The 15792-nt window shown below is 43.4% G+C and overlaps 1 protein-coding gene across 1 annotated transcript in view; it reads right to left on the bottom strand.

Annotated features, from left to right (window-relative positions):
- Positions 1–1960: 1960 nt before the first annotated feature.
- Positions 1961–15792, bottom strand: part of RAB3B (RAB3B, member RAS oncogene family) — an 89412-nt gene continuing 75580 nt past the window's right edge. Inside the window, exons 4-5 of the mRNA XM_066594763.1 lie at positions 15655–15779; positions 1961–2572 (exon numbers count right to left, since the gene is read on the bottom strand). Coding sequence (XP_066450860.1) covers positions 2385–2572; positions 15655–15779 — 313 coding nt within the window. The 3' untranslated portion in view covers positions 1961–2384. The remainder of the gene's footprint in view (positions 2573–15654; positions 15780–15792) is intronic.

Genomic DNA, 15792 nt, shown 5'->3' with positions numbered 1-15792 from the left:
TAGGAGTTTACTGGGCGTCCAACCACTGGGACTCCTTGTCCTCCATCCCAACATGAATGCAGTGGCAGTTGAGCACGCATGTTGCCCCTAAAATTTCTTTGTGGGACTGCCATACCCCCCCCCCCCCCCGCTTCTTTTCCACGTTCCCATAGAGATGAATGGTGTGGCAGCACACCTGCTCAATCACTGCTCTGTTCCTGTGGGGGTGAGCAAGGCCCCCTGTTCTTGTGACCAGTGGGGGTCCCACCCAGCAGTCAGACACCAATAAACAAACATTTCCTATCCTGTATAGGAGATAAGTTGATAGGAGTATCCAAATACTTTTTAGTACCATTATCAGTAGAATGGATTGTGCCTTATTAGCATGTCACGTGTCCCTAAAACATGCTACATAAGATGCAGACACTTGGAGGTGTCAGCCAGAGGTTGTGATGAGAACTGCACGCTATTGGATATACGGGATATGGCCCTACATACAAGCCATCCATCATGAAGCGCAATGTTTCGGCCCATTTACAATGGTGCAAGAAGCCTCGTTGTTGAATAGTTGAGCAATGGAAGAACGTTCCATGGAGTGATGAATCACACTATTCCATCTTCACATCACATGGATGTACCTGGGTGTGGAGGATGATGGGAACACCTTTCGCCCGAGTTAGCTGTACCAACAGTTAAGTATGGCGGAGGTTTTGTTATAGTGTAGGGATGTATCATGATCTCAGTCCGTTCGCTGTAGTGACAAGAACCATTAATACGGAGGTGTACCTTGTCAGCAGCACATTATGGTCTAGAATGTCAATGTGGTAATACTCTGGGAATGGTCGGCCATACTTCCAAGAAGAGAACACACCTTGTTACAAATCCAAGGCTTCTTTACATTGGATTGATGATATGGATGTTCCACGATTGGACCAACTGCACAGAGTCCCGACCTGAACCTACTGAACATCTTTGTGACAAACTGGTATGTCAAGTCAAAAAATACGAATAGCGTCCATCTTCTTTTAGAGAACTCACCAGAAGTTTGCAGGAGGAATGGAGGGAAATACCAGCTGATGTGTCAGACGTTAATAGAAAGTATACCAAGGAGAGTATCCACTGTCATTGAGGCCAAAGAAGCCCCACTAAGTAGTAACATATGGTAATAAATACTACTACTGATTCTTGCTCAGCTGTCCAATCACTTATGGTCGGATAGCGCATCTTATTATAACCTCCTTGAGGGCTTATTTGGACGACCATATATCGGCTTGGTTTTCACGCCGAGCCGATATACAGTGTCCTTGTCTGCAGGGGGGGGGGGGTGGTGGTGGTGGAAGAGCCAGGAGCAGGAACTGAGCTCCCGCCCCTCGCCACTATTTGCAATGAGAGGGGCGGGGGCGGAGCTAAGTGGCGAGACTTAGCTCTGCCCCTTCTCGCCCCCTCCTATTGCAAATAGTGACAGGGGGCGGGAGCTCAGTTCCTGCTCCTGGCTCTTCCATCCTCCCCCCCCCCCTGCAGACAAAGATACCGTATATCGGCTCGGCGTGAAAACCGAGCCGATATACGGTCGTCTAAATAAGCCCTAAAACTGTTCAGTTGGAATATTTAGTAACGTTAGTAAAATTGATTCAATATTAGATCGTTGTCTGCTCTGATCATAATCTTTTTTTTTTTTGCAAGCTAAATTGAACATTTGATTTGTTTCATCTCTTTATACATCTTTATTTGTCAGAGTTCAGTTTACTCTTCATGGACATATAGTAAAATGATAAAATCCTGACTACCTTCAGCTACCACTAGAGGGAGCTCACTGTAAAAGAATTTATTATGGACTTCAAAATGTAGAGTTTGCAGTCAGCTCCCTCTAGTGGTGGTGAACGGAATATTTAAATATTTGACTTTCTAGACTTTATTTATATTTTCATTAATATAAGCTCAATTTTTAATTTACTAAACAAAAATCACCATTGTCGTTGGATTTAAGATGGAAATATATTTTTATATTTACATTTCTATGACATTTAAAAAAAACTTCACACCATTGTAGACATGGGCAATAAAAGCACACATGTATTTCCGAAAACTAATCCCAGGTCACAAAATTACACCACACACAGGACAGTAGTCACTTTTCCATACAATTACGCATTGACAGACTCGCCCCTTGTTACTACTTCTAGGTCAGTTACTGTATTCCAAGGCGGATATTCTGATTTGTGGAATCAGACTCCAGCCATTATATCCAGGGACATCAACACAAGGTGGGTAATAACGGTTTGAGTAGCGGTTCAAATCTGATCCCCGGCACAGATTGGCAATTGTTTACCAACAAGTGGACAGAAACGGTAAGACAATGTAGAGTTCGAGCTGCTCCGGTCGCTCCGGGAGAGAAGAGCAATGGATTAACATGAGCATTTTTGCTGTACGGGGGCAGCAGAGTCTGTAAAGCGTATGTTTTTCCCACCGCTGGCTGCTGAATGCTCGTTGTCCAGACTCTCCGACATCTTGTCACAGATTATATCTACAAGGCGCTCGAAGACCTGCTTCACCTGGATGTTCTCCTTGGCGCTGGCTTCAAAAAACTCAAAGCCTATGAAAAGATAAGACAAACATGCAGTTTATGGGAATACTTTGACTAATGACACATTCACACAACCAGTTTTCTCGTGCGAGTTCTGTCCAATTGTGATCTGGATGGAACTCGCACAGAAAAAAACAAACAGCCCATTGATTTCAATGGGTTAATTTACATAAGCGTTTTTTTTTTTGCTTACACCGAAAAATTGCTGCATATCTTATTTCTTAAAAAGAAATCACTTATTATTCCCTATGGCAAAGAAACATTTTTTAAAAATGCACTCGCATATAAATGTGAGTTTCATACGAGTGCGATGTGATTTTCTGTTTTTTACTATTGGAACAACATGCAATTTTCAGTGGAAAAAAGAAAAAAAAAAAACATGAAAAAGCACATGTGCAGCGATGAGATTTTCTCACAAAATGCATCGCACTTACAGGCCAAAATTGCAAATTTAATTGTGCAATATCCGTCCCAGCTTCCTGGACCGATATCGGCACTCACCTGTGTGAATGCACTCTCAAAAAGGTATTTTCCAACACTTTGACAGTTTTTATTTTTTTTCAAAAAAATAAAAAATACTCCAGCAGCCCCTTATTCAGTGCTGGAGCCACGATGCCCACCGCTTGAAACCCAGAAGTAGTGGTGAGTGGTCATGTGCCATTCATGGTGTACACAATCTCTCTGCCAATCAGAGGCTTCAGTAATGATTCTTCTTTGGCCACTGAAGCCTGTGATTGGCTGAGCCGTCACATGACCATCTGCTGATTCTTCTAGATTGCGAGCAATGGGCACCAGGGCTCCGGCGCTGGATGGGGAGCCGCTGGAGTAGTCAAGTATTCTTTTTTATCTTCATTTTACAGTTTAACGCCTGTAGGATTTTTTTTTTTAATCAGCCCTAGAGCACCCTTTTAACTTATTTTAGGCAATACTCTATTTGGTACTCTAGTAACATCCAGAGCCGCTTTCAAATAAATGGTTGCTTCCGGTTTGGGCTGTGGTTTGCCCTCTTATCTCTCTGCTGCCCTCTGTTGGTTCAGGGTAGAAGCAGAGCATATAATCTCAATAAAGGGGTACACCAACTCAGGAGCTACATTATTCCTTGCGGAATAACGTTATATAGTTTCCTAATCTACTGTCTGTATTCATTTTCATATTTTTCAACATCTCTGCTTGCTGTCATTCAATAAGATCCTTCATTCGTAAATTCTTTCTGGCCGTGTGATGAACACATAGGTGGATACTGACAACAGTAGGTTCTGCCTCTGATCATCACACTAAGGGCTTAGTCACACGGGCGTTTATTGCCGCGATTTGCGCATGCGCATGCGTCCGGCGACTTTTTAAAACCATTGCTTTGCAATGGTATCGGACACATGAGCGCTTTTTATGCGCTCGTCCGATAAATTAGAGAACAGAAATCGCAGATCGCACCTATCTGCGATCTGCGATTCCTGTTCTCTTCTCTATATGCGCTCAATGGGGCCGGCGGCAGCAGCGCCGACCCCATTGAGAACATACAGAAGACAAATCATTCTTCTCTTCCCCAGCTGGAACAGCTGTGGCAGAGAAGAACAATGTTTGCCCATTAAATTCAATGGAGCGGCAATACAGCCGACTCCATTGAAAGCAATGGGCTGCCGGCGTGCGCGGGATGAATTGTCGGCAAGGGGTTAAATATATAACCCCTTACCTGCAATGCATCCTTAAATGTGAAAAAATAAAAAAAAAGGATGTACTCACCAGCTCCCGGCAGCTGGAGATCCCGGCGGTCGGCCTGCAGTGGGTGTGAAGGAGGTGTGACTCAGGCTTGCCCCTGATTGGCTCAGCCTGAGCCAATCAGAGGCTGATCTCAGTCACACCCATTCATGAATTCATGAATGGGTGTGACTGAGACTTGCTTCTGATTGGCTCAGCGCTGAGCCAATCAGGGGCAAGCCTGAGTCACACCTCCTTCACACCCACTGCAGGCCGACCGCCGGAATCTCCAGCTGCCGGGAGCTGGTGAGTACATCCTTTTTTTTAATTTTTTCACATTTAAGGATGCATTGCAGGTAAGGGGTTATATATTTAACCCCTTGCCGACAATTCATCCCACACTCGCCCGCAGCGCTTGCATTCAATGGAGCCGCTGTATTGCCGGCTCCATTGAATGCAATGCGCTGGACAGCTCCGGCCCGTTTCTAATGAAACGTGGCTAGGAGCAGATTTTCGGGCGATTTTTGGGCCGATTTTTCGGCGCCGGTCACGCGATTTGCGCATGCGCATCCGTCATGCGATGCGCAAATCGCGTGAAAAAACGCCCGTGTGACTAAGGCCTAACAGGACGGGTATTTACTCACTGGAACGAAGCCATGAAATATTCCTATTCAATGACGGCAAAGCAGAGATCTTCAGAACGACAAGGAGTTCATACAGAAAATAGATTAGAAAGATTGTATCACATTGTAGCAAATCCTCTTTTTAAACTGGAATACCACTTTAACCCTTTTGCTGCTGAGGTTTCAATATCCTTTTCACCAGCAAACCTACCCTGAAATCCCCAGCAGCAAAAGGGTTACATTTTTATTGCAGTTTACATAAATAGTTCCTTTCTCCACTTTAATGATAAGCTATACAGGAGTCCTTCATTATTTACTTCCAATGAATTTGTCGTGGTCATGTGATCATCACACCCGGATGGCTAAGGCCTCATGCCTACAGGCGGGTTTGAATTGCCTAATCCGCACAGGATACCCGTGCGGATGATCCGCAGTTCAAGCTGCCCATAGGGAGACATGGGCGTCCTCAGCTTAATTAAAGAATCCGGAAAACAAATCGCAGCATGCTCTATTATGCTGCAGATTCCGCTTGGATGGCTTCCATTAAAGTCAATGGAAGCCGTCCAATCCGTGAGATTCAATCCAATCACTGCAAACGTGCCGCAGATCTCGCGGGAAAGCAGAAGAGATTTAAAAAAAAAAAAACTCCACTGCGCATGTTCTGCGGCATGCCGGCTGGCACACCCGCCCACATCCACAGAGAAGAAGAAGATGGAAGATCTGCACAGCCATGCAGAGGATCCGGACGGGCAAGTAATGTGCTCTTGCCGTGGGCAGGGTGGGATTACGCTGCAGGCTCCTGCCCACGGAATCAGACCCGCCCGTGGACACGAGCATAAGAGAACATACATTTGTCAGTATCCAGCTGTGTATCCACTGGAACTAAATAATAAAGCATCATGATGAATGATCACCCGCTGAGATCTTGGGGAAAAAAGTGACAATAAGTTAGAATTTTGTTTTTTTTTAGTTACATAACTTTTCATTATACAATGTGAAAAAAAAAACACACCCAAAACAATTTTAGGGCTCATTCACACTAGCATTAGAGGTGCAGTTTTCCTGCTCAGTCATGTGACAAAACCAAACTGTGCAAAACTGACCCCACTGACTATATAGGGGTCTTTTTGGTTTTTGGCAGTTCATCCAGCATTTTACAGGACAAAATAGCACTGCATGTAGCGTTATTTTATCCTGTATTATAGCAGAATGTAGCGGCGGGAGGGGGGGGCTGAACGAAACTTCCGACTGATGTAAGCAGGTCCTTATTTGCTCAAGCTGCAATACCAATTTAACCCTTTCGCTACTGGGAGTTTCAGGATAATGTTCATCAGAAACCCCTGCTAAAAACATCCCCATTACTAATAAACATATTAGAAATTGAAGACTCTATAGCACATCTCCTCCCGGATGAATTCGTTCCTTAGGTTTCTCTTATAGACTTAAAAAAAAAAAAAAGTGCTTTTACACGGAACGATCATCAGATTCCTGCGATCCAGCGAGAATCTGAACGATTAGTTCGGTGTACAAGGACTAAATGACAAACGAAAAGTTGTTCACTTCTCATTCATGGTCCAGTTTCTGCATGCAGAAAATTGAACGATGTATCATTCTGTGTGAACAGGCAGTTCACTTATGAACAACTGCCTGTTTACTGTGGATTGAGGAGGGCAGGCCAGGCAGATCCTTAACCCACTCCGCATCCATTCATTATTGAAGCTCAGTTCCATGTAAAAGCACAGGAACAACCATCGCTGGGACGACTTGTTGGTCATCTGTTGCCCGACAGATCATCCCATGTAAAAGGGCCCTTATTTACAATCAGACTGACTGCATTGTCTGCTTATTAGCAACAAACATGGTTTCATTGCCATGCTCCCCTGCTGCCTTTGTGCCGGCATCTGCCACAAGACACTTGCATGAATGCACACTGCCTTCCAGTATCTCCATGCAGGAAACTAATACTCAAAAGAATGGCTCAGTCTTCATCAGGAAAGTCCCTGGGATCCCCCAGAGACCATTTCTGGGCAATATATATGTACCAGCAATGGAGGTCATAATTTGAAGATGACCGTGCACCATATGCAGGGTACCTCAAAAAATGTATGTACAGATTAACATCTTATGAAACTCACTGGGTTCCCCATAACAATTCAGATTTCATCTCTGTAAAATGAAAGCAGAGACCGAATTGATTATTTGGGGCAACTAAGCCAGATTTACTTTGCACCAGTCTTTCTCTCTCCCATTTAAATTTTCACTCCTTTTCAGGCTTAACTGATTAAAAAATAATGGGTGAAACCAGACTAAAGACCCATTTAGACCCAACAATTCTCGCTCAAAGCCATTTTTTGAGCGATAACTGTTGCATCTAAAGGCACGGACATTGTGCACTTTGTGCACAATTCGTTCCTCGCTCAATTCTAGTTTTCTAGAATTGAGCAATGAACTCTTATCACAGTCAGCAACGCTGATAAGATTCTTTCAGCTCGTGTCCCGCTGGTAGTTCACAGTGGGACGCGAGCTGTAAGCGCAGAGAATAGAGATGAGCGAGTATACTCGCTAAGGCACATTACTCGAGCGAGTAGTGCCTTAGCCGAGTATCTACCCGCTCGTCTCTAAAGATTCGGGGCCGGCGCGGGTGACAGATGAGTAGCGGGGAGGGAGCGAGGGAGAGATCTCCCCTCCGTTCCTCCCCCCTCTCCCCGGCCGCTCACCGCCCGCCCCCGAATCTTTAGAGATGAGCGGGGAGATACTCGGCTAAGGCACTACTCACTCGAGTAATGTGCCATAGCGAGTATACTTGCTCATCTCTAGCAGAGAACAATGCAGCTCTTTGCTTATGAAAAATAGCTGTATTGCTCGCCGAGTGATAACGGAAGTGTCCCGTTCCGCCTGAATAGCTCTTTAGTAGCTAATTAGCTACTATAGGCTATGCAAAGAAGATCGCTCAAAACGGTCACTCACTGTCGTTTGAGCGATTTTTGAGCGATCATCTTTCAGTGTAAATGGGGTACAAGCTGGAAAAGTAATCCTTAAGTGCTACTGAAAGTAAAAAAATGCAGTTGAAGTTGGACCGCGTTACAAACATCCACCTACGCGCCTCATTATCACTCAAAGTATAGATAAGTTTGAAGCAGATGGAACTGCTGAGAACATCCAGAAGAAACGTTTCAGAAGACAGTGGGCAACAACGAGCCTCAGAAAGCAAGAAGGGTTGATTGAAAAGTATCTTCAGAGTCCAAAAAAGTCTGTGCGGCAAATGGGTCATGAGACAGGACTTTCAAAAGCAGTGTCATTAGAAAAGCTACAGTCTAAGAATAGTCTATGCTCTCAATGACGAGGATTCAGACTGGGGAGGGCAGTTATGCGAGTAGCACTTGGCAAGATGCGTAGAGGATACACGATTTTCAAGAAAGATTATTTGCAGCCATGAGCTACATTTAAATTAAATGGCTCAATTTAATACATAAAATATAATTCAATACTTTCACAGATGTAGTCTCATGTACATAACATTTATGCCATGTGCATAGCAAGAAATAGGTGTGCAAAAAAAAAAAAAATTGCTGTGAAATTTTACTAACAGGGTACCAGATGCTGAGCATGCAGCTTTATCATAATTAACCTTTGTAATGTTTTACTTAGAGTAAAGTATCACACATGCTGTGGACTTGACTGAATTGTTGACTTTGAGTGGGATGCCACCGTATAGAACCTCTTGCATTGCAACAATAAAACAGAAGAGCTTGGAATCATCATCTGAATGTTTCTCATTGTACTCCTCTCCGATGCATTGAATATTAGGCATACCTCATTGATAAGGCTCCGATACCCCTTGAGTATCACCTAAATTTAGTGATTACTTTAACACTTCTACAATTGCACCTAATGGGGACCTGAGAATCCACATATTACAATGTGGTGCAACTCATCAACGAAGAGATTAATTGGACCATTCGTTTTTGACGCTACTGTGACTGGCGCAGTTAACTTGACTTGATCTGTCACGCCACGCATTCAAGAGGACTTGGATAATGAGTTTTGCTCCCAACAAGATGGAGCACCCCTACACTACCCATCATCATGTAAGGGTCTACCTTGATGACAACCTGCCAAACAGATAGCTTGGATAAAGAGGTTCAGTCGAATACCCCCTGCGTCCACCGGATCTAATGCCACTAGACTTTGTTATATAGTTATCTAAAAGTTTACGGCACTAAAAAGAGCAATAGCCAACAAATTGAGAGCAGCCATTGAACAAAACCATGCATAAATACTAATGTGAAAGGATTCTTGATGTTTGAGATTCCATTGCTTCACTTTATTTTTAGTGCCAGAACCAGAATGAACAGTTGGAAAATGGGCATTGAAAAAAATAAATTCAAAAAATTGACAAAAAGATTTCTGTATTTCTGTATGAATGACGTGTACATTAATAAAACACCGACTTTGATTATAAAGTATGTGTACATTTTTGGGACACCCTGCATGCGAGAGTGTTCCAGGGATGGACCCATTCGGGAATATTCTTGTGGATCTGAAGCAGAAACAAGATAAAGGTGCCAAGACAAAAATGGATAAAAAAAAAGTTGTGTTTTTCACTACTAGTATGGCACACTGGGTTAGGGATAGAAAGACACTACTAATGTTAAGTTATAGGAGAACCTGGATTGCACCCGCTCATAAAATGGACATCTTAAAAGCACTAAATAAACCAAATCCACTATTTTCGGGCTCTTTCGCACGAGCGTATATCGGTCGCTGTTTTCACGGTCGGCCGATATATGCTATGATATGATGCATTGGATTCCATTGCATCAGATCACGTCTGTATTCCTGCAACCAATATAGCGCCGGGCGAGAATACAGCGCCGGGCCGGAATACGTCGGCCGCTGAATGGGCTCCAATGGGAGCCAATGACAGCAGCTGCAGAAGGGAGATGGAAGGAAGTTTAGCAGCATGACTGCTAAACTACCTCACTCTTCTCTCCTCCGGCTGATTGCAATGGATACAGGGCACCGCCCCGTCCCGCCTCATCCCATTTTTGGCTGCTGACAAGGGGCGGAAGCTTAGCTCCTCCCCCTCCCATTACAAACAGCCAGAGAAGAGGAGAGAGGAGGTGAGCCAACGAGGGGAACGGGCAACGGGATGGTGGCCTCGGGGTCCATGTGCCGGGGTCTATGCTGTCTGAACAGGTACACAAACAAGTATTTACTCCTCAGATAGTAGCGTATATTGGCCGGCCGTGAAAATGGTGGCCAATATACGCTCGTGTGAAAGAGCCCTTCAGCTGAGAGAGCGGGAAAAGATCAGGATTTTAATTACAAGAATAAGTATATTCATTTTCTGAAATTAAAGTCTCATCCCATCGATGTACAGCTGCAGGCAAACCACTTTCCAACTTGTAATTAAACTGTCATTGATGCTTCAAGTCATTAGTGCCAAAAATGTATTCCTCCGTCCAGCGACTAAGCACATTCATGTCTACAGAGATGTATGGTAGACTTATAAATGACAGGGCTGTAAAATGCCACGGTTAATGATATATTGGATGGATTAGGTTATTAATTACAGCCAGTGCATATCATATGACTCACTTCTGCCTATATCCAGGTAACAGGATCCCATTACTAAGACCAATTTAAACCATTTCCTACCGACAGTCTGAGTCATTTCGAGTTATGGAAGAGGGAGGATCGGACCCCCTGCAGTTAGCTGAACATATACTGATGTAATACGAGTGGTTAATATGGAATGACTGGGCTGGATAAAACAGCAGGTCCCGTGTCCTCCATGTAGGTTACTGGAAGGGGACCTTTTTATGATGCATTTATGCATATGGTAATTAGTTACAGTGCTGTGCAAAAGTTTTAGGAAAGTGTGGAAAAAGTGCTGCGAAATAAGAGTTTCTCTTAAAAATAGAAGGCGTCTGATTGGCTCCAAATTTATTCTTCAGCAGGACAACAACCCCCAACATCTAGCCCATGTCATTAAGAACTATCTTCGGCATTAAGAAGAACAAGGAGTCCTGGAAGTGATGATATGGACCCATGGAGTCCTAATCTCAACATCGGCGAGTCTGTCTTGGGTTACATGAAGAGACAAGAATTTGAGCAAGCCTACATCCACAGAAGATCTGTGGTCAACTCTGCAAGATGTCTGGAACAACCTACCTACCAAGTGCCTTCAAAAACTGTGTGCAAGCATACCTAGAAAAACTGATGATGTTTTGAAGACAAAGGGCGGGCACACAAGATTTCTCTTTTGTTCATTCACTTTGCATTTTAATTGGCAAACTATTAACACTTCTATTTTTTTAAAGCATTCTTCATTTTTAGCATTTTTTCCCCTCACCTGCCTAAAACTTTGGCACAGTATTGTATAACACTAAAAAGGGGTTTTCACCAGAATTAACTTCTATTACCTAGCTACAGGAGAGGGGATAACTTGCTGATTGGTGGGGGTCTCAATGCTGAGACTTCACCAGTCCCGAGAAGGACAATTCTGGATCCCACCCCCTCTTCCTCACTGTGGGCTTACGGCTTTCCCTGCAGTGAGGAGGAGATAGAATGGAGCGTTGCACAGTGCTACTCTATTCATTTCCAATGGGGCTACCGGAGTAAGCCAAGTAGAAGCACTCGGCTATTTCCGTCAGCCCCATTGAAAGGATTGGAGTGGCAGCTGAGTGGCATGCACAGACATCGCTGAATTCAATGTGACGTCAATGCGGGTGGGTGACGTATTCCTGCAGTGATGAGAAAAGGGAGACATGGGTCCTCGATTCTCAGTATCTGAGGGGGTCTTAGCAGTGACCAGACTTTTACCTATCAATAGGCAATAAAAGTTAAATTTACGTACAACCCCTCTAAAACAATCTGCTTAATATTATGCAGGTCCCATTTATGCCGCTAAAATGGTCCAACTCTGAACAGTCGAGGCATGGACCTCCCAAAGCCTCTGAAGGCGTTCTATGCTATTTAACACCTAGATGTTAACAACAGATCATTTAAACCCTATGAGGCTACTAATACATAAGCACTAGCAGCGGCCGTTAACGCTCGCATTTTCCTGACAATTGCCAGACTACACTTGTAAGTACAGATGTGGCCTGGCAGTTAGCGCTATTACGCAAGAGTTAATGGCGCTTGTGTAACAGCAGCTTAAAGGCCTATTTAGACACAACGATTATCGCTCAAAAGCCATCTTTTGAGCGATAATTGTTGTGTATACATGTGCCCATCTTTCACTTTTCAGTTCTGCATGAAATCCATAGTTCACAGAACAGCTGATAAGCAGGACTGCACGCTGTGTTCTGCCCAGTAAGGGCTGATTACACCTCATTACATTGTCTCAGCTGTCAGCCACGCGGTAGAACAACGGGAGTGTACTCAGGGAACAGCGGGTGTTCTGTTCCCTGAATACAGCTCTAGGCAGCTCACAGGCTACTAATTGGTACTAATAGGCATTAGTACCAATTAGTAGTTTATGCAAAATGATCGCTCAAAAGCTATTTTTAAGCGATCATCTTTGTAGTGTAAATTCACCTTAAGATGTGAGGTGCAGCCTCCATTGATTAATCTACATTTTTCCAGCACATCCCACAAATGCTCGATCAGATTAAGATCTGGATAACTCAGAAGGCAAGTCAACACCTTGAACTCCTCGTCATGCTCCTCAAACCATTCTTGGACTATTTTTGCATGTGGCAGGGCATATAATCCTGCTGAAAGAGGGCACTGTCATTAGGGAATTCCGCTGCCATGAAGGAGGGGGGAGTACTTGGTCTGTACAATGTTTAGCCAGGTGGTACATGTCTCCTGTACATTAATTCTAGGAGCCAAGGCTTCCCAGCATCACACTGCCTCTAATGGCTTGTCTCTTTCCCATAGAACATCATGGTGCCATCTCTTTCCCAACACCACTTGCTGGGTTCCCCTGCAGTTTATAGCTGATCATGGAGGTCTCCTTAAAAGGGTCTCCTAAGTTGGTCTTGCCAACAAAAAAAAAATTGGACTGTCCAAAGTGGACAGCCCCTTTAAAAAGGTACCAATGCTCTTCGAAAGCCAACTCCTCCATAAAAGAAGAGCATAAAGAACATTAATGTCTACATTTGGATGTTTAATATGAGTTGTCAATATGTGATACTGGGCTCCATGGTGTTCAACCTGGTGGGGGGGGGGTCCTGCTGTATAGCGAGCGTTACAATGTAGATTGATGACTAGTGATCTTCTATAGAGCGGAGGCACAATGCACACAATCAGCTGGAATGGCAACAATGAAGGGCCGAGGTTTCAGCTGACTCTGTACTTGTAACTTCTTTACAAAGCTATCAGCTGCCATTGTCCTCAATTGCTGATCCGAGCGGCAGAATGATGGGGAGAGATTGTGGGGACATGAGGCAGGGACACTCCGTGTCATCCCTGGAATAATCACTCTGAAAGGAAACTAATCACAGAAAAACTAACTTCTGTGGTGCCTGAATGAGCCCGTCTTCCCTCTTGAATGTGATGACCAGAAACTTTTCCAATGAAAGTTTTGCAGGGTGCAGCAGAGAGAATTCAAATGTGACGAAACTCTACTGTATCAGAGCAAATAAAGTACGTATAGCTTAAATAATGGCAGATGGGGGGGAGGGGGGGGGATTACTATCTGCATTTGCAAATATGAACATTTTGCATGCAAGCATCTCCTAGGAAGGTTAAGTCTGCTATTGGAGTTTGAGAAGCTTTTTTCTCCCAGTCATTTTGGAACAACTATAAGGAGTGCAGAGTTAGCAGTTGGACCCCAACTCTGGTGCTTAAAGGGGTCCACAGGCTTCTCTGCCACATAAATGGGCATCAATATTATAAATAGCACAGGGAGGGTGCGGGGCTTAATACAGATTTTGCTTTGGGGCCCAGAAGCTTCATGTAACGCACTGTAATCATTCCTATATGTGTGGAAAGGGAATATCAACAGGTATTACAATATGGCTTCCGTAGTGGCCATCAGGGATGGATTGACCATGGACTTGACCAGGAGAAATTTTAGGGGTCCAGCTGAGGTCTATTACCACTGAAGCAGCTGCTACAGTGCCCACATCATTAGGGAGTGGGCTGACGGGATTCCCAGAGATTGCAGTTACTAAATGGGGGTGACTAATATAAAACAATGTACTCCCCTCCTTCTTGGTCTCCGTTGCTTTTTTTCAGTTCGGTCCTGAATGGCTTCTGGTTGCACCATCACCTGCTTTTGTACGTGACTACTATGGGCAATCCTTGGCCTCAGTGTGTGAGGTCATAAACTGGCCACAGTGGTCACATGGCCTCAGCGAGCAACTTGAAAAAAAAGTGTAGGAGGAGAGTATATTTTTTATTTTACAGTATAAAGGGATGGGAGGAGCATTTATACTGATGGAAGCATTTTTACTGAGTGGGGGCATTAATACTGATCACAACAGAAGTCAGGAACTTATTGTGTGCGGCCTGATAACTATCTGAGGCACTATTGATAGGGAGAGGTGTAAAAGCATAAAAAAAAGGGAGAGACTGCTGCAAGAGCAGGGAGTCAAGGCAAGGTAGCGCAAAAAAAAAAAAATTATAATTATAAAATTTTATATACATACATACATACATATATACTCTACTTTCTTGCACATTTGCACCAAAATTCCCCATAAAAGTTAATGGGAATGTGCAGAAAAAGAATACATTAGAAACTCATTTGAATAATTAGCCATTTCATATCAGTGCAGGTTTTCTTTTTGCCGCGCGTAAATGTACATGTCTTGCACAGAAAAAGTATAGTAAAAAAACACAGCAAAAAGTATAGTTTGTTCTGCATGTCAAATTCTGCAGAGACCAATTTTGGGTGGGATAAGTAGTCATGGTGGTTTGAGCCAAATGGAGAAGAAAAGGAAAAGTTAATGAATCAAGTCAAAGGGGACATCACCTATGATCACTGGATATAAAATAACTTATACGGTCTGCAGAGCACCTGTGTAGAGCTGGTAGATACCACTCTTTGGTCACTGTATATGGGAGTAATATTGCTCTTTGCATAGTTTTTCTTTCTTCTAGTAACAATATGGTGGTACTATGTGGTCACAAATTAGGGATATTATTTGGTCTTCGTATGAATAATGGTGATGCTGGTCTTTGTAGGTTTTTGTTTCCCAAACAGTGTGGTAGCATTATTCTACCAATAGAATATGTAGTAATGATTATTTCACCTTATATAGTGGCACTTCCTACTGACTAACGACCTATATATGGCCACTGGTCGAAACTGTGGCAACGGGTGGTATAAAGTTAGACTAGACGGTCTAAAGCTCCAACAGATTTATCATTCAGCAGAGTCACTGTGATAGACTAGGCAGTCTTCAAATGCACTAGATGTAAGTTTGCACTGTCTATTACACAGTATTTGTAACTCTGCCCCAGTGTAGCTATGTAGCCATCTTTACTATAGTATATACATTATATGGCAGGACAAGATGCTCAGCAGTTTTCTTAAAGATTTAGATAATCTTCCACAAAGTTTATTACATCTTCTATGAACATTGCCCCAGTTGTGTCTCTAGACAGAGTCCCACAAACACAAGGAGGAATGTAGTTGATGGTGCTTTATAAATATGGATATTTACCCTTTAATTTGCAATCATACATTGTTAATTATACATAACCGTGCTTTCAATCTATGACTCATATCTGATTCCCAAGTATCTTTGGCAAATAATAAAATGCAGTACATCTTATAGCCTGCAGGGAGCACTGCAGCATAGAACATACCGAGTTGATCCGCGAGATGCTTCCCTTTGTCATGCGCTATCACTCGATCATCCTCCATATCACATTTATTTCCCACCAAAATGACTTGTGCGTTATCCCAAGAATACGTCTTGATTTGGGTAGCCCTAATAAGACAAA

Source organism: Eleutherodactylus coqui, chromosome 3 (genome assembly GCF_035609145.1).
Source record: "Eleutherodactylus coqui strain aEleCoq1 chromosome 3, aEleCoq1.hap1, whole genome shotgun sequence".
NCBI classification, from domain to species: domain Eukaryota; kingdom Metazoa; phylum Chordata; class Amphibia; order Anura; family Eleutherodactylidae; genus Eleutherodactylus; species Eleutherodactylus coqui.
The sequence above is the reverse complement of the archived record's forward strand: the minus strand, read 5'-3'. Positions and strand labels throughout refer to the sequence as shown.